At 38.8% G+C, this 25,030-nt stretch overlaps 2 protein-coding genes across 12 annotated transcripts in view; one reads left to right on the forward strand and one right to left on the reverse strand.

Moving 5' to 3' along the window:
* On the reverse strand, window positions 1–15,518 carry fam174b (family with sequence similarity 174 member B). 5 transcript variants are annotated; one of them, XM_034535114.1, is made up of 5 exons: window positions 6,327–6,371; window positions 5,034–5,100; window positions 3,550–4,255; window positions 2,698–2,829; window positions 1–2,103 (listed from the first exon to the last, which is right to left on the reverse strand). In XM_034535114.1, the coding sequence occupies exons 3-5, from the start codon at window positions 3,828–3,830 to the stop codon at window positions 2,100–2,102; spliced, it is 417 nt and encodes a 138-aa protein (XP_034391005.1). In that variant the 5' UTR covers window positions 3,831–4,255; window positions 5,034–5,100; window positions 6,327–6,371; the 3' UTR covers window positions 1–2,099. The 5 variants fall into 5 exon arrangements, with proteins under 5 accessions (XP_034391005.1, XP_034391004.1, XP_034391007.1 ...); XM_034535113.1 differs by lacking the exons at window positions 5,034–5,100; window positions 6,327–6,371 and adding an exon at window positions 15,444–15,518 and having other exon boundaries at window positions 3,550–4,252; XM_034535116.1 differs by lacking the exons at window positions 5,034–5,100; window positions 6,327–6,371 and adding an exon at window positions 15,444–15,489.
* The window catches only part of chd2 (chromodomain helicase DNA binding protein 2), a 24,599-nt gene continuing 7,309 nt past the window's right edge, over window positions 7,741–25,030 (forward strand). For 2 of the 7 annotated variants that reach the window (XM_034535105.1, XM_034535110.1), the window contains exons 1-22: window positions 7,741–7,936; window positions 9,312–9,377; window positions 9,519–9,588; window positions 12,016–15,391; window positions 18,933–19,167; window positions 19,789–19,875; window positions 20,041–20,102; window positions 20,532–20,639; window positions 20,945–21,130; window positions 21,215–21,354; window positions 21,458–21,683; window positions 21,774–21,874; window positions 21,970–22,011; window positions 22,150–22,328; window positions 22,454–22,578; window positions 22,682–22,898; window positions 22,987–23,076; window positions 23,197–23,387; window positions 23,483–23,671; window positions 23,794–23,956; window positions 24,093–24,245; window positions 24,745–24,816. In XM_034535105.1, coding sequence (XP_034390996.1) covers window positions 15,246–15,391; window positions 18,933–19,167; window positions 19,789–19,875; window positions 20,041–20,102; window positions 20,532–20,639; window positions 20,945–21,130; window positions 21,215–21,354; window positions 21,458–21,683; window positions 21,774–21,874; window positions 21,970–22,011; window positions 22,150–22,328; window positions 22,454–22,578; window positions 22,682–22,898; window positions 22,987–23,076; window positions 23,197–23,387; window positions 23,483–23,671; window positions 23,794–23,956; window positions 24,093–24,245; window positions 24,745–24,816 — 2,712 coding nt within the window. In that variant the 5' untranslated portion in view covers window positions 7,741–7,936; window positions 9,312–9,377; window positions 9,519–9,588; window positions 12,016–15,245. Of the gene's footprint in view, window positions 7,938–9,311; window positions 9,378–9,518; window positions 15,392–18,932; window positions 19,168–19,788; window positions 19,876–20,040; window positions 20,103–20,531; window positions 20,640–20,944; window positions 21,131–21,214; window positions 21,355–21,457; window positions 21,684–21,773; window positions 21,875–21,969; window positions 22,012–22,149; window positions 22,329–22,453; window positions 22,579–22,681; window positions 22,899–22,986; window positions 23,077–23,196; window positions 23,388–23,482; window positions 23,672–23,793; window positions 23,957–24,092; window positions 24,246–24,744; window positions 24,817–25,030 lie in introns of those variants that run through there. The other 5 variants (XM_034535109.1, XM_034535112.1, XM_034535106.1 and 2 more) reach the window with 5 other exon arrangements.

The following is a 25,030-nucleotide window of genomic DNA, read 5'->3' on the forward strand; positions in this document are numbered from 1 at the left end:
CAACAGGAACTGTCTGTAGCAGAGAATCAGCCTCTGTAGAGTGAAATTATGGTTTTCCATCAGTTCATTCGCAACTAAAGGTCACATAAAAGACGTCTGATGGAAGACACACTCCTCTGAGACAAACTTAGCAGAGGCACAAAAAAGGATCTGCACTTCTCTGCACATAGTCAACAACTCAAATGAAACATGATCACACAATACTGAAAGGAACAGTGGTCATACAGTCTGATGGATAACACAGGAAATAGGCAGCTGTCTGCTAAAGATCATTATATCAAAAACAAGACAGTTTGATTCACATATGATTAAAAAACCTGATCAGACATTCACACACATCTCTCCATGCCTCTTGTACATCTAACAGATAAACAACACATGTATCCAATCTTCTGTGAATGTCAATGGCTTCGTTTACAGCACACTGTTCCTTCTCCTGGAAAGAAAGAGTCGTACAAGTTGGGCCTGACAATCTGTTCTGTTACGAGGGATGTTTCTGATTTTCATCCAGAAACAGCTGTTCACCATGGTGCACTTTATCAGATAGTCAATCAGTTTGGATTCAAACAGAAGGTCACCTACAACACAAGCCCCCCCCCCCCCCCCCCCCCCCCCCCCCCCCCCCCCCCCCCCCCCCCCCCCCCTCTACTGCAGAAACCTAATCTAGGTGTATTCTGCCATGTTGTTGGTTTACTTTAATTACATTTAGGGTGCAGAGAAGGTTTGTGAACTACTCTGTTATTTCTTCTGCGTACTTTATATCAGACTTTTGGTTGGTTGTATATTCTGTGTTTGAAATAAAGTTATAACAATTTGAATAAACCTGTTGTGCTTTTAAGTAATTTTATATTTATCTAATGGGCCAAATGGTTTGAGGACTTCATTACGATCAAGTAAAACTTCCATCTTAAACCCACACGTCAAAACATTTCCAACAGTCAAAGCTACTTGAAACGATCAGAACACTTTTTTCTTTTCTTTTTACCAGAACCTGTATGGCAAAGAGAAGCAACTCTTCTGGGGAGAAAACACTCTATTTCTAGTTAGACATTACAAGAGTCAGTGAGCCATTAATAGAAATGATTGTGGGACACGTCCCATGAATACGTTATCAACTGTGCACCTATCTCAAACAAGAGATACCAGATTTTTTTATGATTTTTAATTGAGTAACTAAAATGTTTTGTATGACCGTTTTTCATTTAGAAAATAAGACGCTGTGTGCGCGTCGTGTCGAACATGTTCAATACTGTTGTTCATATATCGTTCAGTGGTTGTTTGATAAAACAACGTTGTCACATGATTGAACACACTTGATCGCAACGGATTACAGCATTCACATTCATAGCAAACGGATGTAATTCATAAACACCTCACAAATATACCCTGACTATATTATTTGAGCTTTTAATCAAATTTGAACCTCAAAAAACGTAATTCAGCTGAGATAGCAGCGAAACAGGAACGTCTACAACATACAGTAAAAAAAAATATAGGCTTACTTCATAGATAAGGACAGACCACCTTCAACAGTATATATGCACAGCTAAGTTGTTAGTAGATAGAAATATATTTGGTATAAACTTTTGTTTAGAAAGAAATCTGTTGCTGTATATCAATAGATTTTTTTAAATGTGCACATTTGTACATTTGAATAAAGTATTCTCTATGCAATATGTGTGGCAAGTTAACATTTGATGCACTAACTGGTGGTATTACATTTTAATATGGGTATATCATAGCTTCAAAGCAGACGCTGGTTCCCTCCTACTATCAACTCCTCAGCCCAAACTACTGTAGCTTTAAACGCAGAAAACTAAATCAATCAATAACAATAACTGTCAGAAAATCATTCTGATTTCACTAATGTCAGAAATAATTGTGCAGGTAATTTGTGCTACATGATGGAAGCCGCAGTAAAGCAGCAAACATTGATATCCCTGTGGCTCCAGTCCTTTCAACACAGATTAAAGCCATGCACAAGCCGCATATGGCATTGCTGATCCGATGGGACTTTAACGACACCAAAAACAGGAAATCACTCGAGTTGTCCAGAGCAAAAAACAGGAGTTATCAAATATTGACGTCCATGCTGGGATTCACCTGCAAAACAAGAAGAAAACTCAGTTACTTTGTCTCTGGTGCGACTGCACACATGGTGAGGAAACGTTCCCCTGCAGAGTCCGGTCTGACTTGGATATCGAGAATGTCAGGTAAACAGGACGTCATATCATCCTTTCAGGAAGTGGTTGCGTGTTAAGGAACAATGGAGAGGACGGAAGGGTGAAACATGAGATGATCTACTACAATGTTTCTTTAGCAAGCAGCAAATACACATTTTAAATGCATACTTTGATTATTCCTATTCGGACGCTGTGGGTTTATACTGCATCGCATTACTTCTAATTGTTGTGCTTAATATTAAAGGCAATACAAGTCTACTAAAAGCAATGAGACACTCCTTCATCTGCCAACCAGCAACATTTGATAGTCAAAACAGAGTCAGTAAGGTGCGTTCAAATATGTGTTGACTGCAATGGTAACGAGTGAGATAAGCGAGGCATTGAGGAAAAGTAAGATAAGTAAAACCAGGCAATTTAAAAACATTACTTAGTTTAGTTTTGGGGAAACAATACACTAATATTTTAAGTTTAATTTGTTTGACTGAATCAAACCCTTTCAAAGAAAATAACAAACCTGTATTTGATGTCAAACAGGGTCGAGTCCTCCTCATCATCGTTCTCCTCATTAAGAGGGGCCATCTCCACACGCTCACCAGGTGTCGTTATAATGTCATATTTCCTGGTTTTTCTGATTCGTCTCCCAGATCTGTGCGGAATGAAACGTTGCCAAACATGAGACGAGCACAAGAAATACAATCTCACCATTTAGTCTGACTGACTAAACCACAACATCAGCTGTAAACTTATTTTACTAATAGTAATAATATTCATACTAATGCTTTCCTCAGATGAAAAATTGCTGAAGCGATTATTCAATTGGCATTAATTGAAAATAGATTGCCACTATTTCTGTGTAAATTGTACGATTTATCAACCGAAATGCCAAACATTCTCTACACCTTTTCAACGCTGTTTTATATCTTTGTAAAGAAATTTGAAGACATCACATTGGCCATTTTCCACTATTTTCTGATATTTCATCCTATCCCAAAAAAAGTCAACAGATTTAATTTTGCAATCATTAATTGCAGCCCGAATATGAAATGTGTTTTACAGTAAACCTAATAAATCCTATGCAGATGGTCAAATCCGGACTGTAAAAAATACACTTCACTTCGCTCACAGACACATCAGGACACCAAATAGCCTCCATGAAGCACCACCGGGTTGCTTAGTGCCTTCACACTAGAAGGGACATCATTAATAGGCCCAGACCGAACACAACCACGTGATCAATGTACCAGGAATACTACAAAGAGCGACATTTACACGGTGATCATCATAGTGTGACTGCATCATTGTAATGCTGCTTATTATTGGCCTTCCAGCGATGCAGCCGTGTAATAGAAGAGATCAACCTGCCTACCTGACCACTTTGATGACCAGGCACGTGATGAGAGCAGCTGTTAACACGCAGATGAAAATAACAATGTTTTTGATAGTGGGAAGATGAGTCATTAGAGATGAAATCGGGGAGCCCACGGCGGCATCTGTGACATTCTGTGGCAACTCTTCATCTTGGCTGCTGATGGATGACGGTGATGTTGAATTGAAGTGCGTCGCAGGTGAAGAAGGAGTTTGTGGTTCGCCACCGACGCGCCAGAGAGCCGCGATAAAGAAAGTTAATACCAGATTGTATGTCACCATGGTGCTGAAATAAAATTTAAAAGAAAAAAAGAAAGCAGGATGTTCTTTCAGTAGTTTCTTCGAACTAGATGAAATGCGACAGCAGCTGTCATAGTATGGAGAATCGGCTTATCACTGGCAGTTTGGGCTATGCACACAATAATGCGAAACGCAAATATCCATCTCCCTCCTCGTCCGGGCTTCTCCTAATGGTGGACTGCTATGTCGTAACTTGCATTTGCTTCCAAAACGTGTTTCCCTGGAGGTGAGGTATAGCAATCCCTCCTGATTGCATTAGGGCTGTGTGGGTAGGGTAGAGATGGGGATTATCCGCGTCCGGAAGAGCTCTGCAGGCTGGATCACTGCTCCCGGTGCTGAAGACGAGCAGTATGTGGGCTGGTGATGCCTTCATGGCCGCCTCGTACTTCCGACCACATGCAGACCTGCTGTCCAATAGAGACATATGTTGGCTGATTCAGTCGACTATTTGTTTGATAGCGGCTTGTTTGATTACTGTTTTTAATAAAACGTAATTATTTTATGTATAATGAGAACACGTTTAAAATATTACTAATTATCATGTCTACAAATTCTGAATACCACAATGCCTGTAATTATGTTGAGGCAGAGAGCACATCCCATCCAAAAGGCTGTCCGTCAATCATTCTAACTTTCTCCTAACACTTCGGACCACTATTGGAGTTGACTGGTAAATTACAAATTTCCAACAACATCTGAAGGCAGCATTTCTCTGTTTCCCCGTGGGACACAGCAAACACAATTTTCCAAAGAACTCTTGGGAGTGCACCCACAACTGCAGATCCAAGGGAAAATCTTGACCTGACGACACATTGATGAGCAATCAATTGATCCGTGTTGTGATAACATATAATTCAGCTAAATGTATAGGCATAACGCAAACACAAAATACATCTCGTCTCACTCACTCAGACACACAGAGATCCACAATTTATGATCCATCTCCATTTGTATTTTCACTGGACTTGTGGGGTTACAATCTAAAAAGTCCCTTTGGAAAAGTAAACCAACCATTAGATGTACTACTACAAATAATCCCTCTGATGGCTAGTGGGTACCGTCTTTGCAGGTAATAGTATTTTATATATTCAGAAAATTCTCACAGTGTGCAAACCTTTAATCTGAAAACAAAAAAACTGCTTGTGTAGTTTTGTATGTTTTGATGACTTATTTCATTTCACCTACTTTTAGGAGTGCTGGCCCTCCACTCCTCTCCTGTCCTGTCCTGTCTGTGAGAGCTGATCAGAGCCCACTAGATGGCAGCACAAAATCACAACGTGTATTTTCCTTCAACTCTCAGGGCTGAAACAGCACTAACTGGTGTGAGAATGCCTCGAGGAAAGGATCTGGAGTAGGAGAGGAAGTGAGAGACATCCTGAACACAAACATGCACACAAAGACCATAAAGTACCTCTGCACTATGTTGATGTATGATTTTGCAAAGAGATTCAGTTTTTTATTAAGGACATGTTCTCTAGTTCTCACAAGGGAAGGATACAAATCTTGAGCGAAAGAGGGTTGTCACATTCGGAGGGCACGGCCTGAACTTTGCACAGAGAAGCAGCTCTGAATGTGACCCCTGTGATCAGGTTACATCGCTCTTGACTGGCTGACACCAACGTTTGGTTTTTCACGCATACCTATTTCTGTAAAATGTCCAACGTTCTTGATCTCTGTGTATCGTGCAGAGAAGAAAAAGGTGAATGAGTTTATTGTTTAAGAGTGAGCATAAGCCTTATAATTGGAAAGGAACTCACTGAGAATATACCCTTAAGATCAGGGAAACTAAACCTGCAAATTAATTTTGAACATTTGAAACGGTCTGGAAATGACGCTGTGATGTTCAGTCTTAGGTTTTGTTTTTTGTTCTTGTATAGGTTTATTGTGTCAAATTCAATAAAGAGAAGTGTACTATACTTGAGTCATTTGAAACTTGATACTCTAGCCCCTCTAAGCCATATAAGTCTCGGACTCGCCTCAACATTATTATCCGCTGTTTGTTGAAAAACATGACCACACCAGTGCAGACTCATTTGTCTCCCTAATTAAAAAGCAAACATAGCTTACCTGTTCTTATGTCAACTGTTCAAGGTTATTTGCAGTGTTAAATGACGTTTGGTGTATGAGCTTTACCTGACAACACCCACGAATGCAACTATGTTGATAGTGCAGTTAAAGCACACCCTTCTGCAACAGTGAAGGCTACTTTCCTTTTAACAAAACAAATGGCTGCATTTACATCTCATTCAGACAAAGAAATGTTTTGTGTTAAATGCAGCAGGTTGGGGTGAGTCCAGAATCTGTGCTTATGTGTCATTGCAAGTCATACTATTGTAAATATAAAGGTCCAATATAAAATCTCTCCCTGTTGACTAACTGGAGTCTTCTTTTATGGCAACCTGTACGTTACATTAATGGCAGCGACTTCAGTAAAGTCTTGACATAATAATATTGTATCAAACAAACGTCTGAGCTAACCATATCAGTTGAACAGACATTTGTCTGTCGTTCCTTTGTTTCTCTCCTGCAGCACCAATCAAGTAAACCAAATGTGTGTGCTCTGAAGAGACGGATATTAATTTGTGCTGCGACAACAATGCCAATGATTCCAATTGTCAATCTCGAAAAGCACAAGTTGACACTTCTTAGATTATTTTGGGATATTAACAGATTTGGTGGGTAAACACTTCCTTGTTCAAACCGATCCAACCAGACAGTCAATGCAAGACACTCATGTTCACTTCCCTTACAAGTCACTTGCAGAGAGGACACTCCTGTTGCTATGCTGGGGATCTTTTTAAAGAAATCTTCCACTGCACAGAGCATGCGCTGTCGTGGCAAACATCCCATTGGTCAGCGATGGGGGTGGAGCGCATACCACAGACTCCATAGACTGTACAGGAAAGGCTGCACTGACTGAACAGACAAAGTTTGATCAATTTGATTGTCCCCATTAGACTTTGTTCAAATGTGTTTCAGTTAAATCAAAAGATATACTCAATCTCAATTGATTTATTCTCAAGCAAGGCATTCACGTTCAGTTATTCTTATTCTTATTCAGAGAAGCCATAAGGAAGCAGGCTTTACAGTTTTACTCCAGGTTAATTGTTTGTATAGGTTTGTAATAGAGATGCAAACATTAAAAACAAAAAAATCCCTCTTGAGCATGGCATAACTCACTCAAAAATGGAATGACATAGCCCCAATAACTCCTTCATTACTGTGAAACGGTCATCATCAGGAAGCCAAGTTTACTATCAGGAACTAAGCCTGATGTCTGAATTATGGTGTTATAGGCTATATAAACCAGGGGATACACATGTTATTGATAATTAATTGACAGATCTGCATTTACAATACACTATCTTTCTCCTTATCAAACATGTTTAAGGAGGCCTGTGTTTCTAAAGCAAGACAAAGTGTAGGCCTACTACACTGCTAATATACCTGGGTGTTCTGAGGAAAGGCATTTATTCAGCTGACAAGAGGCAAGTCTAAAAACAGGCACTAAGATAAACATGTGTTTCTACTATGTACTTATCGTCACATTTACAGCAATACCACTAAACATGTATCTAAGTGTATAACGAAGTATCACCAAATGTTTTCCAAATGCATAGTTGTTAGAGTTAACTTCATATCAGTGGGTCACCCACAGATATTTCACATAGTTAGGGAGTTGATAATCCTCCATAACAAACGTAAAACAAAAGAACAAATAGTGTCGTTAAAGACCTTTTTTTGTGTTTAGGAATAACGTTTCAAATATTTTTGCCATAGTTTTTGGGCTGCAAGGAAACTCTGTAGTGTTCAGATGCAGCAGGCTGCTCGGGTTAGCTGGATGGGGCTGGAGAGGAAGTGGAGTTTGGCTTACGTTGAGAGCAAAGTGGGCAGAGCCGCTGAAGGATATCAGCTCAGGCGGAGGGAGAGAGGAGGGCACACGCGACAGAGGAGCGAGGCGTTGAGCACGGAGACGACGAAAGGGCGGAAAGATGCGGTCGAAACACCTCCTAAAACCACGAAAATGGCTCCAAAATACGACACCGAGCGAGGCAGATGACGGCGGGTAGACACGGCCTGAGAAATGGGTAAGAAATAACCAGCAATTGGACATTTGTGGCCGTAAAATACGAGTCGGCTGTTTGGCAATATGGTGGACAAGAACGACAGTCAGACGCAGTGTTGTAAAAAAAAAAAAAATGGCCATGGTGTGAGAATACAGAAAACGGCTGAGAGGGTGTGAAATGCATTTAATTGTGTTTTAGTTCATGGGATTTGCATGTTTGTTAGCTCTGTTTCGAGTTAACTTAGTTAATATTTTGACAAGCACATTTGTTCTCGACCTGTTTGGAGTTATTTCAACCTACGCATTTAAAATGTGCTTTGTCCTTGAAAGGGCATTTGCCCTTGTCTGAATTTACTCGACAAAAACATCTAATTCTACCGACATTTTCGTCTTTTAATTGCCGTATTGAGACTCGTTGCCATCAACACTACAATATGAAGCATATTTTTGCAGTTTCTTTTCAGTAAAATAGTTTTTTGAGCTTTTTCATCAAATTGTAAATCAAATAAATATAAAAAAATGGATACTTTCCCACATTATTTTACCAGTGTGTACAGATGTAGTTTTTAACAATATTTAAGAAACTAGTTAGATGGTAAATAGTTATTTATTATAAATAGATTAAATAAATTGTGACAAGTTGTCAAAATGCTCTAAATATCTGTCTGTTGTTAACAATTTGTCTATTGTAGACTTAATTACATCAACCATACTTGCTTTGTTTCCAAATAAAGGTTATATATGTGATACAAGCTTATATATACTTCGAAATACAAAATAGGGTGTTGGCTTTTAACCCTTTATGAAGCTGAATGAAGAATAATTGTTAATATGTTCATTCATTCTTTTCTTATTTACATTACATCCCGCAAGAAATGTAAATAAATACTTATGTTAGAAAGACACACTTCAAATAGAACTATAGTTTTAGGAAACTCAAAATACTGTATTAATATTAAATATAAACATAAATTCATCTTAATATCACAGTCTTACGGACAAAGTTGGGGATTTATCCACAAGTGATGGTAAATACTACACATAACAAAACAGATAACATACAATCTTTTATGACAGATTGTTATATCTTATATTGCTAAATCCAAAGGATTAGTACCACTCTACACATAGCATAATGTCTTCTTGACGCTATCTTGAGTAGGATGTTCCTCTTTAATGACTAATTGACTTCCATTTCGTCACCTAGGTGCGATAAAACATTTTCACAACTACACAAGCTACGAGTTATTTACAATTTAAAAAAATATCTTAATGAGCCCTGAAATATTCTCAGAAATATCTTAAAATGAATAGCCTATTCATTGCCGTATTTTAATGCAAACTATGTTGCGATGTTGATTAAGACTCCTAAAATAATCATGTTTTGTTTTTTGCAGGGATTACCTGGAAGTTTAGCAAATTACGTCAAAGAATAAAAGGGATCATCTGATCCAAGCGAAATGGTATGTAATTTGTAACCAGTCCGTGCTTTAAGTGTTTCCAGATTAACTAGCATCGTTGTCTTTACTGCTTCATACATGTGGCCAGTAGGGTGTGCTGTTGCCATATTTCCTCTCTAAACCGTTATTTTTCCATTTTTAAAGGGGTTGACATTTCACCCCCATGGAGCCATGAATTGAAGGGTATGGGAGATTCGCACTGCTACAGGAATTTGTAAGTATCATTTTCAAAATAGATTAAATGGTTTCAGTAAATTCTTTGCATATCTGTGCATTGAGCTCTTCAAATTTGTCGCATTAAATGTACTTTGGTTTTTACTAACCACTACTTAACGCATACATAACTGAATAAATAGTGTATATTTACACTTCTGTGTATATCATTATTACGAAATGCAGCTTGTTTTTATGTGCATTATCCAAATTTCTTTTGACAAGTAGTAATGACAGTTCTGCCCCCTAGTGTATAATGTGGCCAGTCACAGACGCATCAATAAAAAAAAAAATTCTAATGGTGCGTTCACACCAAACGCGCTGCGAATATTCGCAACGCTTTACTCACGTCAGTTTACTCGCCCGACAAGGTGTCTTCATTCGCGAAAAGGGTGTGTGGCTTGTCTCCGTAAAAACAGTTATAATTTCCGCCATCCATCACGGAAGAAATAACCACTAGTTCTGCTTTATACTTGTTGTGGACATCCCATAAACGTCGGAACATCTAACACCCTCGTGTCTGGGTTCATAACATCATCCCTAGGCTCACACAACTCAGTGAATTTCACCGACTATGTCTCGATTACTTCCGCTACCAGAGCAGCAGCAGCAGCCAGGTGGACGGAGTGTCTCAACGCTGATTGGCTTTCGCAACTTCGTGAGTTGCGAAAGTTTTGCCAAAGTTTAAATATTTCAACTCTGGCGAAAATTTCATGCGCCCGGCGAAATTCGCAACCATTCGTGTCTGTGCATTGACTTTGCATGGGATCTACTCACGCGAAAAATTTAGTGATCAAGAGGCATTTCATTGTTAGTTTTAAAATGATTATGTAAGTGAGTGTTAATGATGGCCTTTTGACAAGCTAGCTAACCTTAAAATCTTTGATTATTCTTTTTCATATCCCATGATAAAACCAAACGCATTGCCCTCAAATCAATCAGTTAAAACACTGACATTTTCAAACGGAACGTGGTTTCTTCACCCAAAGGTCAATCAATAGCTCAGTCATTGGCATGCTGGGCCTACGCTTAGCTCAAGACAGCAAAAAGCCGCTGAGTTGTGGCGCAAGCCATTGAAATTGGTGGGTTTTAGATCACATTTTGTGAAAAAGCCATTAACCGTGGTTCCAAATTTCATGTATCCGATTGGCGGTGTGACGAGTATTGACCTGCAATCTTTTTGCTCCAGCATCATTTATCCTTTTTAGAGTTTTACTCAAATGAAAGAGTTGTTAAAAAAAAAACCACCGAGCCAGGGCGGATAAATGCTCTAAGTTAGCAAACTGGTGGCATTTTGCCAAAGTAATCGTAGAACAAGGATTTGCTCATTTGACGGTGAGAAACTTTTTAGCTTTCAACATAGAAACCACAACAATTTATTGTGATAAGAAGTGCATCATCATGAAATCTCTGGAACAATACCCATTAACATTAAAGACCTACTCGTTCTGATCAGTATAGCAAAACATTACACATTAAAGCTAGAACATTGAATATCTTTCTATGAACAACAATAAAACAAATGATAGAAGTTGCGCTGAGTCGAGAAAAAAGCAAATTATTTAGCTTCTCTCTTCAGATTAATTAATTTTTCTTTAAGTTTCATAAGTAGCTGTAGAACGGGTCAGGAGTCCTTAACGCAGAAGGATTTTTTCTCAAAAAGAACATTAAATAAAACCAAACTATACAGCTAGCAATATGATTTTGTTGACTTGAGAAAATTTATTTTGGTCGATTTGACAATGTAAACAAAAAGGGTTTCCATTTTGCAATCATTTGACCACTCTGAGATGAGTTTCCTAAGAGCACAAAAATGCACCAAATGCACAAGAACTTCCAGCCTCCCTGAGTGACACGTTGGGTTCACGTCTGCACAAGCCTTTGTTAAAAATGCAGGGTGCAAGAGCAGTGTCTCTAGATAGTTGCAAAACCCCTAAAAAGAGTTTATAGTATTAAGACACATAATTCACATTTCATTGGTGAAGCAATAATGGTAAAAGTAAAATGTTTGCTGTATTTGGCCTCCCCCATACATTGTCAACCCCTATTGGATGCACAACCGTAGGCTTACAATAAGTCTTGTTGGTAACTGATCTCGACGGTTGCAGTATTTTTGGTTTTAATAGAATCCAGGCTTCTGTTGAAAAGGAACAATGGCTTGTATTTTAATACAATTTCCAGCAATAACATTTGCTGTAGAGAACATCAACTATTAATCTATAGTTATTATTGATTTTTTTTTTTTTCCTCACATTCAAATGATTGTATGCTGGAAAGCGTTGGTTTTTTCTGTCATCTTTTGTCAGTTGTAATTAACATTTAAAATCTAAAGACCCAAGCATGTTGAGTAATCCACTGATTTGCTATCTGTGTGAATGTGATGTGCGTTGATACGGGTATCATTCATTGTTTCTTATCTTTTCCACAGCGGAGACATGAAGACATGGCGTGAAGATTTTCGAATTTTGAAGAAACAGAAGACAGCTCTGTAAGTTTTCTTTGTTTGAATTAAGTACTTATTTATTGAGCTCATTAATATAATGAATACAAAATTAGACTTTACGAGGAAATGTTACTGTTATCCCATTCAAATAGGTTGAGGATAAGTCTTTTTTTTTTTTTGCATGCCGTAGCCTCCATTTATCTGGAATATTTATTGCTACGATTCACTTTTTAGTTTTAAAGGCTAGCAAAAGACGTAGATGTTCACAGGTGAAGTGCATTAACAAAGTTTGCAAATGTAACTTTACGGCAGTACATGTAACAATTTTCATTATGTGGCTACTTCCATTATTAATAATAATTTTTGACTGTGGCTTTATGTGGACATTGACTGCATTGCCCCCTGTTGGTACTTTTTAGAAAAGCCCACCTTTCTCCAAGAGTTTCTATATCATCCATTTTTGCTAAAATCTCTCATAGGTCATTGGCCTTAATGTAGAAAACGAGTTAATACATGGCCAATGTAACAACTTTGTTTTAATGCCGTATTTCAACAATGTTTCCTGATTTTGAGCAGCAGATGTGTGAAATTGCTGTTTTGAAGAGTGGCTTTAATAGTTGCTATAATGTTGTCCATCTGTTGGTCGAGCATGAATTTGTATTGATGACTTTAGTAAACATTGTCATTAACGGCTATGGATTTTAATTTGCATACAGCATTGTTTCCTCAGCGTTTTGATCGTAATTTATTTGAACAAGATTTATGCATATTGTGAATTAGGCTATCTCTAAACTCGGCACACCCCTGGTGGTCAGTTGATGAATTTATTTGCAAATTGTTGTCGCATTTACTCAACTCAGACTTCCTTTTGCTGATTTCTTTGAATTCATCAAACTGTCAATTCAGAGCCGTACAACAATTTGACCGATCTTGCATTCCTAGTATGGCTTGCTGCATTTCTCACTGCCACTTCGTACTAAGAATTCCTACGTGCGACATCCTGCCATGTGTTGTTGTTCTTCATTACATGTGATGCATAAAAAGTTGTATTGAATGTCTTATTGGAACTTAATACATCGAAGTTTGATCCTGAATAAATTCGTTTTGACGCTGGATTACAAACACCCAACAATCTCTAGCTAGCATTCTATACGTTGTCGATGTGATGACAATCGCAATTTAAGAGAATAGCAATTTAGTTTCAAAGGAAGTAACTGTACTTGTTCAAACTCATATTTCAGAAGGACACATTGGGAATGCTAGCTAACGCGCCTGAAAGCTAGTCATGAATGCTAATAAATGTAATATTGCTCTGGTTTAGCAAGCGTTGTTTAACTGCTGGACAGTAATTCATTCCTCGTTTCAGTTTCACTGTGGGCTTACATTTTTCCCTCCCTTGTTTGTATCCTATCAAGACACCACTCCACTGGATATTGCTGAAGTGGAGACAGCGTTCGTTGTTTAACGTGAAGATGGAAAAGGGATTTGGCAGTTAGCCCAAATTTGACAAGATGAACCCTTTTTGTTTTTTACTGGACTATGACACGTGGATTTTTATTTTTGCTGACAACATGGACACTGGAACACTGTTGCTGGCTGTATAGTGAACTTGAGAATTTTTTTGGGGGGGGAACGCAAAATCAGCATTTGTACATTTGATTTTCAAATATTGTTTTTAAATAAAGTGTATGACCTCGTATTTTTTCCCCTTGCTTTGTTTCAATAACTACCTATACAGAAAGTTGCAATAGGATATTGAGCATACTATTTTGATACTGTTTAAGTCCTTTGGCTCGGCTGTTGGTTTGAATATTTCCGCTAATCGGCACAACAAATAAATTTGGTTAGCACTGACTTTGTTTCACTAGCGTTACTCATCAATGTCTGCTAATTCATAGACTAGCATAAGTTCTTTCCGGTAGGCTTCGTACTCGGTTGATAGTCTTGTTCTCTTATTTAAGCGTTGTTGTACGAAGACAATTTATTACGCGATTAGTGCTTGAAGAAAAGTTAGTTCCAATCAGTCCCAAGTCTTTGCTTAACCCATTAAAACAGTCGAAGAACACACATTGTGTAAGGTATTAGCAAGTAGCAACAAAGGATTTGGCCTGAACAGAAATGGTTTCCAAAGGCTTTCTAAAATGGCTCCTGGTTGTCCTTCTTCCTGTCTGAGCAGGAAGTGATGCAATTGGTGCAACACAAATTATATACTTTAAAGTCTCTCAGTATTCGTACCTTTCTATGAAGTTTGAAGTAAAGGTCTCAACCTCAGGTATTGGTCTTTAAATTACTTTAAATTGATATAAAAGCATATTTTAAACATAATAAAAGGGGTGGGACTTAAACATCACCTGAGTGTGTGGTAAATGGAAATAACGTCAATCAAAGGGAAAGCTTTCAGAGCTAGGAAGGAGCTCTAGATGGCGGCTGAGCCTTGGGAAGGGTGCCATGGGCTTTCGTCAGACCGTTTCTCTCGGCCGTTTTTCGACGGAGACCACTCGATTCTGACAACAATTAAATAGCTTTGATCGTGCGATCGACGTTTTACCGGGATTTTGGGCTTTTTGCGTGTATTTCCGGGCTGTTTCTTCGAGCTGAACGAGCCGTCTGCTGAACGAGCGCTGGTCGTTGTTTTCCATACTGGCCGCCATGGCGCGCCTCCATTTTTAGTGTGCTGCTCGCCTCTGTCGCTCTGAGTCTGACAGCAGATGCAGACTTTAAAGGCCTAAAAGCTTTTCGATCCAAACGCTTTTTCTTTCTTATTTATTGGTTTAGTTATTCTTTTTTTTGTTTAGTTTTTTTTACAGCTTGCTGCTTTTTTATTCGAGTCGGATAAAAACCCCGTGATGCAGCTAACGTGAATCTAATAGTTCATTTATAGGTTACAACCTTTCTTCACATTGAATTGTTCTGTTTACATTGTGTAGTTTATAATTAACTGATTTTCTCATCCTTAAATGTTATTTGTCTCACTCTTCATGTGATGACGCAGTTATAATTAATTGCATGCGGCTTGATCCGTGTACTATATTGAAGGACGTACGTTCGCTATTATAGCAGCATTTTTCATATTTCTTAGCTCTATTTTAAATTAGTAATGTAAATAATAATACTCCAATCTTTCGATTTAATCCCCCTTTCTTAACTCGTGTCGCACCGCCTGTTTTTTCTTTTTTTTTGCTGCCACTTGAGCAAAGGCTATTGGTGGGACTTTTATGATAGTTCATGCTTGCTCTAACTTTTTGACAGTAAATACCAGGACAAAAGATCATCCTATCAAAGATTATCAGGATACTACCATGATGAAGAATAAAAGTAAAAAACAAGACGATGAAGGATCGACTCAAAGCAATGCATCAAGGTATGATCCTTATACATTTTATACCCTTTTCATATCTGGTGTGATTGTTTACCTTGTCAAGCATGGTCGATCATCTGTGTATATTTGCGACGTGGTTTTGCAGAAGTGTACCACTGTCATGAATGACCTTGCTATTGTTTAATAGCCACACCCTAATTTGACCATTTCTTACAGTCAATACTGAGGTGTCAGGCCTGTGTTAAGAGATCATTGCCCACAAAATGTGTTAAGACCAAAGGCAAACTCATTTGTCCTATATTATGTTGCTCATGATCTGTCACAGATGTGTCATGTCCTATCGCTATAATGTAATGACCTTGTCTAACTAGTTGCTACTGCATTGCACCATTTTATCAACGTTGTTGCTTCGTTTTCATTTATTTCACACACGATGTTTTGCTTTGATTTTACTTATGTCCGGTAGTATATCTGGTATTTAAGATGTGTTTTATATAAATAACATACGTGTTCATTACTTCATTGACCTTAAATCAGGTTGCAATTTAAAACAAATTATATCGATCTGTGAGCTTTTATCTGGACCTGTGCTTAAAGTTTTGACCAAATTAGAGAGTTTTAAGAAATCCAAGTGAGCTCCTACTAACTTACTTTGCTCATTCTCAAATATTTGAATGCCCTTTTCATATCATTTTCTTTTGTTTTAGATGGATAGCTATACTTAAAACTACTTTGCTCTCTGTGTATTATGACAGTATGTCAATGTTCCCATGCTTTTGTAACATGCTTTCAGCAGAAGGTTGTTTTTACTTTTGTTTTCGGGTCTTATTGCGATGGACCATTTCAGGTTCAAATATTTCTCTTAACTCAAATGTTTTCTTATTATAATATTTCACTTGTCCAAGGTATTTTATTCATTGATTGCCCCTAACAAATACATTTACTGTTATTGTTTTAGTATCAGATAAGTTTAAAAGGCACCTTTTGTATTAATATTGGCTATATGGATGTTGATGGTGTTAGTTGAAGCATCTGTCTTGAACTTGTTTGATGCTTGTCAATGTTACAGAATAACTTTGTTTTTTTTTAAATCTGTCTTTATCTGTATTACTTGTCAGGTGGATTATATTTAAGTGCCTATGGCCAAGAGTCTTGACACTTAACTATATTTTTTTCAGTGTTGTCTGCTTTTTTTTTTTTTTATAAAGATACAAATGTGCAAGTGTGTATTCGTTATCCTTTAGGTATTTGAACCTTCAAGTATCAAAACAAGTGGAAACACCTATTTTCATCAATAAAGATGTTTAAAAAAAAAAAAAATAACAGGTGCATTTGCATGGTGTCAGAACACTGCAGGAATTTAGAAACCGCACAAGTGGCAAGCCATTATTATAATTTTAAACGTTTGTATTTATTGCATAAATACTGTGGCCCAACAGACATTCTTAGTGTTGGAAATGCTGCCATGTTTTCACAATAAATAATGCAGCCTGATCACAATAGACTGTTGTGTTTTTAGATAAAGACACAACGAAGTTTGGATACTAAATGCAGGTAATCACCCTCACAGCATTTTACTGATTGTACACTGCAGCAGGTTACATCACACTTGTAGTTTTCTGTGTGATCTTGTGGCAGCCATTTTAGTATTTTCAGCTGTGTGTGAAATATGTCCTATGCTACTGATGACAGCCTAACTTTTACAGACTGGTAGATGAGTACTGTAAGCATGCACAGCTGCAGAAAGAGCAACAGAAAACCTTCTGACTTAATGCAACATGATATCTTACTAAAGTATTATATATATATATATACACATGCTCTCCTGAGTCACAAAATGGCCCTTGCTTTGTGTGTCGAGCTTGCTCACTTAGCTGTATTAAAACTCGGCTCAGAACTACATGGAGGAGGAACAGGAAGAGTTCAGACATTGGAAAGCCTGCACACTGTGCTCTTATAGGCTAGAGTTTCACCTAGTAACACGCCAGCCAATAGTAATTCGAGCTTTTGTCCATGTCCCGCCCACTGGTGACCTCACTTAAAGCGGAAGGAGGCATACACTTCCGAGTTTGGCAATCGAGGCTGCAGATGGTGCAGGCTGTGACATTTAGTAACCCAGTCGTCATACATACATGAACACCAGTTAGATTGTTTTGAATCGCTTTGAACACATTAATTATTAGTGTCTTATTCTTGTTTTATCAATGTCAGAATACAGTCATGGTCCTCTTTACACAGTTGGTAAGATGCATAAATATAATATTCTCAAAAAGAAAAACAATAGATGAAACGACAATTAAACATTTATACTAATTTTTAAATTTGGTTATATATATATATATATATATATATATATATATATATATATATATATATATATATATATATATATATATATATATATATATATATATATATATATATATAAACTCATGTTTCCAAAAGAGAACTATGTGAGGCAGTAATTCCTACAGATTTGTTCTGAGTGACTGTCCCCCCATGTGTCCAGACAAGGTACTGCACGCAGAGAAACCCAGACAGGAGAGGTCCCCATTTCCTAACATTAACACATAGTCACATCAAAATACCAGCTACAGTCTAATGTAGTTATAGTTTACAAAATGTATACTTTTGTTTAAAATTGAACTTCAGCACCAGCATATACCCCATGGCATGTACCATCTTGTTTTTCAAAGTGGTTCCAAAACATGTTAAGCTTTTATCTGAATAAATTCCATGTAGTGACGGTGGTTTGTTACCAACCAGGGGCATTTGGAGGAGACCTAAGACACATCTGAGTCATAACATGATTAAAGATTTTTTAATTTTTTTAAGAAACCCCTTTATATTACACATTATTTTAATTTTATTTAATATTTCCCGTTTTCTTGTGAAACACTGAAGACTTTGTCCGTTTCAGGCCTCTAAAATCTGAGAAGAACAAAAATCTAAATTACATTAACTCTCGCAACACGTTCAACTACGTCCATAACCTGTGATGAGTGGTGGCAAATAGACACTGCTTTGGTTTAAGGAGTCTAAAGCTAAAATGATCAGGAACCATTTACAAATCTTAAGATTCTTATTGCTCCACAAAAAGAGTTGGGCTCTTAAGTGTTAACTGCGTTGTTCATTTATTTATTTTTATTTCACTTTATGATATTAATGTAATGTAGGTTAGTAGAGAGGAAATATTGTAATACTGAGTCGCCACTCAAAGAAGTGATGGCATGTTAAACCACTTAAATCACTTATTTTAGTGATGACAGAACGCCTTCAAAATGACTAAGTAGATTTATGTGTCTTAGAGAGAATTAGCTTATTATCAGACTTAGCTGACTAAAGAACATGCTGCATGATGTAATTAGGTTTCTGTTTCCTCTCGGCTGACGGTCACAATTCACTCATGCCATCAAGCTCTTGCAGTGTCTCCATGTCTTAGTGAGTGTGTGTGCACTTTGAGTTTATTTTCTTTTTAAGTTGCTGCCACAACTCTACTCACATTTGTTGTTGTTTGGTGTAAAATGTAGCTCAACATATGCACTGCAAAATCGAAAGAATCAACATGTTCTTGTTCCTGTAGCAATTCAGCCTCAGAGGAATCCAACCGCTCAGCGTCGGAGTCGGGAAGTCATTCAGAGAGCGAGCATGGCAGTGAGAGGAGGAGATCCCACAACTCTGAGTCAAACAGCTCCTCAGAGTCAGAGTGTCACTCGGAGTCAGAGAGCGAGTCTGCAGAGTCCAAATCACAGCAAACCTCAGCAGAAGTGAAAGACAAGCCAGTTAGAAAGAAGGAGCGACTGGCAGACGTGAAGAAGGTAAAGGTCACCTCACTGTAGAAAGACTTCCTGTTTCGAGAGCAGTTCCTGTTCTCTAATAATGTAGATCGAGTTAACTTTGTGTACTCAGGCTCTACATTTATTTATGAAGGTTGGAAATGTGAGACATTTGTAGTTTTAAGCCACATTTTTACATCCCTCATATTGTCTTTGTATCCATGTTAGACTGTAGCTGTACACAGCTAGCAGGGAGCAGATGGTGGCAAGGTAGCAGAATAATAACCAGCAACAATTTTGACAATTGATTTGTAATTTCATTTGTCTTTTTTCAAGCATAAGTGCCACACAATGTTGCTATTTAAAGCTTTCTTAATTGTGAATATTTGGTCCTTTCCTCCATTTTATGTACTTGTAAACTCTTTGGGTTTTGTATTGTCGGGCGGACAAAGTAAGACACTTGTAAACACCACCGTGGGCTCATTTGTCATGATAGTCCAGTATTTTATAGACTAATCAATTAATTGAGAATCAGATAACAAAAGTAACAATTATTTACAGCCTAATAGCTCATTGTTACGAATTATAATTGGACGTGACATTTCTTGTATAGGGATACAGAAAGCCAGCAGCTCTCTGATAGCGGTCGCTCTCTGTTCACAGATGTGGGATGAACATCCAGATGTGTATGGAGTCCGGAGGTCAAATCGTAGTAGACAGGAGCCGGCTCGTTTAAACATCGGAGCTGGGGTGAGTAGATGTTTTGAAAAAATAAAGACAAAGAATGTGCATCATGGCCTGGCTATGATGTCTCTTGGCATCAACAAGCCACTTGTGCCACCTAGTGGACGCTATAAAGAAGTGCTGTTACGGTTCATGTTCTGACTGAACTTACTGTACTGACTGTATTTACAGGGCAGCAGTGACTCTGAGAGTGAAAGTCCCAAGAGAAAAACCTCCCGAGCTAAGAAAAAAGAGTAAGTATGAAGACTGAGAACATATTTTGGTATTTGTATAATTTTATTATTATTAATCGTATTTGACAGTACAGCACCATATTGTTTCACTCTCACCGAACTCCCCTTTTAGCAAGTTTTTTGTTATTCAACACTCAATCCATTCAGTAGTTTTGCACAACGCATGTCTGTTTTTGTCATTGTGTTGCCAGTCTGTGTTCATATTGTGATTCATATCATTTAAAGCTTGTTTGTAAATGGGTATCTGTTTGTTCCGAATGGGCTCAGTTATTTCAGTCAGGCAGACAAGGTTTTACATTTACATCCAAACTGATTGGTCCGATCAAATTGGGCTGTGAACACCCTATGGCCTGTATTGAATGAAATACAAATTTAGGTAAAGCAGTGATGGGCCTTGAGGGTGAACTTGTGGCATTTTTTTGTTGTAAGAGATATCTGGAACTCAAATGATGAAGACGAGGAGGAGGAGGCTTCCGACAGTACAGACAGTGAGCAGGAAGAGAAAAAAGTTAGATCCAGACGACTTCCTGCTAGAAGGTAAGTGTGTAGCAAGGCCTGGCCACCAGACAGCTACCCACCGGTCATCTCCCAATCATTCCATATTGTGTGTGCAGTTTTCTCCCTTTGCTCCTGGTGTGAAGAAGTGAACACCTGCAGCCTGATGTTGTAAAAATGTTGTTTAAAATTGAACATTATCACCATGATACAAATATATTTTAAATCGTAAAGAAATGTTGCTCCATCGACCTGACAGCGTGTCAGTCGATGATCCAGGTGGTTGGTTGCTGTTCTCTAAGTGGTGTGTGTGTGTGTGTTTCTGTGCTTCACTGTGTGTTCGACAGACCGCAGACCAAATCATCAACCAACAAAAAGCAACCGTCTCAAAAAAGCAGGAAGTCCAAGAAACAGGACTCATCTGCTGAAGAAGATGACGATGACGAGGACGACGATGACGACGACGAGGACGACGATGACGACGACACTCCAAAGAGACAGACTCGAAGAAGGGGTGCAACAAAAGTCAAAAGGTGCATTGCTGAACCCAATGTGTTTTTATCATCCGTCATCTGGCCTTCAGACTGACGTTCATCCCCTGTTCTGTTGTGTTCCAGTTATAAAGAGGACCAACATGACTTTGAAACCGACTCTGATGACCTGATTGAAATGGTGGGGGAGGCAGGCGAGGAGCTGCAGGATGAAGACAGTGAGACCATTGAGAAGGTTATGGACACCAGGACCGGCAAAAAAGGAGGTGAAGCATTTTTACTTGACTCTCTGCTATTTTGAAAAACCGTTGTTCAAAACCAAAAGACGCTTTGCGACATGTCTAAAAGTAGTTTTTCCTTCTCCTCTAGCCACCGGGGCTTCCACTACTGGGTATTCTGTGCAAGAAAATGGGGACCCGGGTGAAGGCTTTGACCCCGAGAACGATGAAGGGGAGACTCACTATCTGATCAAGTGGAAGGGCTGGTCCTACATCCACAACACGTGGGAGAGCATGGACTCTCTGCTGCAGCAAAAGGTCAAGGGACTAAAGAAGCTGGACAACTACAAAAAGAAACAAGAAGAGCTCAATTCATGGTGAAACATTTGTCTTCACATTAACATATGATGTCTTGCTGATGTTGATCTTTTGAGGATTTTCACTGTTTATTCTCTCCTTGTTTGTAGGTTGAACAGGGTGTCCCCTGAGGATGTGGAATTTCATAACTGCCAACAGGAGCTCATATCTGACTTGAACAAGCAGTTTCAGATTGTGGAGCGCATTATCGGTGAGAGCTTAATTATCCCATGCTTTTGTCTGATCATCTTTTTTTAATTTTTTATTACACTTAAGATGTACTAACATTTATTTTATTATCAACAGCAATAAAAACAGCAAAGACACCAGCATCCTCTGACTTCCCCTGTAAGTCAATTTTCACATTTCTTTCCATCACTGTTGCATTCTGTTGACTTTTTAAATGTTCTGTATGTAAATGTCTGTGCTTCTATGTTTGTCATCATCATTGCTGTGAGCCGATCATGTGTCTGCTTTTCCACACAGCTCATAGTCACAAGACACCATCCTCCAATGAGCCAGAGTATCTGTGCAAGTGGATGGGCTTGCCCTATTCAGAGTGCAGCTGGGAGGATGGAGCTTTGATTGGAAAGAAGTATCAGCACTGCATTGACAGCTTTATGAACCGAAACTCCAGCAAAACCTTCCCCTCTAAAGACTGCAAGGTACGAGTGAAATGACTCAGAATGGTCTCGTCTTCATGGTTTACTTTTGAATCGCTTCCCTTTTATTCAGTATTGTTCGATGTTTCTCCTCCTAGTTAAAGTTGTTTTTCTCACTATCATTTCAGGTCTTAAAGCAAAGACCAAGGTTTGTTCCTCTGAAGAAACAACCATCGTATATTGGAGATGATAACCTTCAACTGAGAGATTATCAGCTGGATGGCTTGAACTGGTTGGCCCACTCCTGGTGCAGGTACTGTGTACATGAGTGTTGTAATATTGGATTATTATTGGAATATGTTGGATTACATAATTAGAAAAATTGGCTTTTTTTTTTTTTAATGCTGCGTCCTCAGGTGCAATAGTGTTATTCTCGCTGATGAGATGGGGCTGGGAAAGACCATCCAGACCATCTCCTTCCTGTCGTACCTGTTTAATCAGCATCAGCTGTATGGACCCTTCTTAGTGGTGGTCCCTCTGTCCACGCTCACCTCCTGGCAGAGGGAGTTCGACACCTGGGCTCCTCACATGAACGTGGTGGTCTACCTCGGGGATGTCATGAGCAGGAAATCGGTACGGTGAATCCTGAATGTCTCACAGTCTGTTGGTCTTCTTCAGAGGTTGTTCCATGAACTTATGTTTTTGCTTCTGTTTGACGTAGATTCGTGACTACGAGTGGGTGAACCATCAAACGAAAAGAATCCGTTTCAGTGCACTATTAACCACCTATGAAATTCTACTCAAAGACAAGGTAGGTGTAGTGCTCAGCATTTCTTCAGGATTGTGTTTAGAGTTGTATTTTTGCCGTAGTTTCTGTGCGTGAAGAGAACCAGATCACTGTGGCTTACAAGAATGTAACATTTGTCTGCAGGGGGTGCTTGGGAACATCAACTGGGCGGTTATGGGTGTGGATGAAGCTCACAGGCTGAAGAATGATGACTCCCTGCTGTACAAAACATTGATGGAGTTCAGGTCTAACCACAGGCTCCTCATTACTGGGACTCCGCTGCAGAACTCCCTCAAAGAGCTCTGGTCACTGTTGCACTTCCTCATGCCTGACAAGTACGTCCTGGTTTAGAAGACGAGCAGGGAAACGCCATCAGTTTGAATCCCAGCCGGGGATGAGTGACGTCTGTTATTTTTGTCGTGCACAACAGGTTTGATTCCTGGGAGGATTTTGACGAAGTACACGGGAAAGGAACGGATAACGGTTATCAGAGTCTCCACAAAGTCCTCGAGCCCTTCCTTCTGCGACGTGTTAAGAAAGACGTGGAGAAATCGCTCCCAGCCAAAGTAGAACAGATTCTCCGGGTAGACATGACTGCACAGCAAAAACAATTCTACAAGTATGAATGTATTTCTGTCTTTTGTAACCTTTTTTTTTTTTTTTTAAACTACACTAATCGTCTTGTACAAAAGCTGCATTTCTCCTCCCCATTAACTTAATTTTTTCCCCCGATATTTCCAGGTGGATTTTAACGAGGAATTATAGAGCTCTTTACAAAGGGCCCCGAGGCAGCTCCTCTGGCTTCCTGAACATAGTTATGGAGCTTAAAAAGTGCTGCAACCACAGTTTTCTCATTAAACAGCCAGAAGATGTAGACACTGAAACCCAACAGGAACACATGCAGGTATGTCTCCGTATGAACCCTCCTTAGCTCCCAGCAACACCTCAGGATATCTCTACTCTACAAAGGAAACTAGACCCCAATAAAGGCTCAGTGCTTCTTAATTTTTCCTGACACCCAAACGCTGTGCTTTTTTCAGAGTGTCGTGAGGGGCAGTGGGAAGCTGGTGCTGCTGGACAAGCTGCTGACCAGACTCCGAGAAAGAGGCAACCGAGTCCTGATCTTCTCCCAGATGGTCAGGATGTTGGACATTCTGGCTGAATACCTCGCCAAGAATCGCTACCCATTCCAGGTACGATTTTATAATTTTATGGGCTTCATTGTGCTCGTGTTTTTTGGAACATAACTGGGAGACGTACTAAGACTACCTTTCTTTAAAAAAATATTATTTGCTGTTAGCCTGACAACCACCATATTTTCTAAAATCAATTTTATCTCCAAAAACTATGTCTACAGTAGACTGCCAGTTTATGGAGTCAAACTATTTATGACTGTTGTCTTTATTGGTGTTTACAGTGCAGGGAGCTGTTGGGCTGGTTGTGTTGGGTGGGTTTGACTTGAGGGTCGGATGTCAGTGTTGTTGCACATATACTCAGCCAGGCTGAGAGATCCTGTTATGTTATTTATAACAAGTTATTTTCTGCTGAAGACCAAACAGAATCCTGCAAGTCCCTAGACTGGTTGCTTTTGGTGACTTGGTGCAGACATCATATATCCTGAGTGATGCCAAGATTACAGCAATTAGCTGCTCGGGAAATCTTCAACGGTTAATTTCTCTCTCTCCTCTTTAGCGGCTGGACGGTTCCATAAAGGGAGAAATACGAAAGCAAGCACTCGACCACTTTAATGCAGAAGGCTCAGAGGTATGTCTACTAATAATGTATTGTTACTAACTGAAGAAAGTAATACATTTATTCTCAAACGCACACCATATTTATTTGAATATTAGTATATTACTAAAAGCAGTTTTATCTTATTGGGATTATGACAAACAAACAAACATACAGTTCATTTTCTTTCATGATTACATGAAAAAGTCTGAGGTTGAGCAGCATTTAAGTAACAATTACCATTTTC

The sequence above is a fragment of the Cyclopterus lumpus genome, chromosome 6 (genome assembly GCF_009769545.1).
Source record: "Cyclopterus lumpus isolate fCycLum1 chromosome 6, fCycLum1.pri, whole genome shotgun sequence".
Taxonomy (NCBI): Eukaryota; Metazoa; Chordata; class Actinopteri; order Perciformes; family Cyclopteridae; genus Cyclopterus; species Cyclopterus lumpus.

What these genes read in the sequence shown, in the direction of transcription:
- fam174b (XM_034535113.1), bottom strand. Translation starts at nt 3,830, where the DNA reads ATGGTGACATACAATCTGGTATTAACTTTCTTTATCGCGGCTCTCTGG. An exon ending in CTGGTCATCAAAGTGGTCAG is followed by an intron (nt 2,830 to 3,549) that starts GTAGGCAGGTTG and finishes CATTCCGCACAG; the next exon opens with ATCTGGGAGACGAATCAGAA.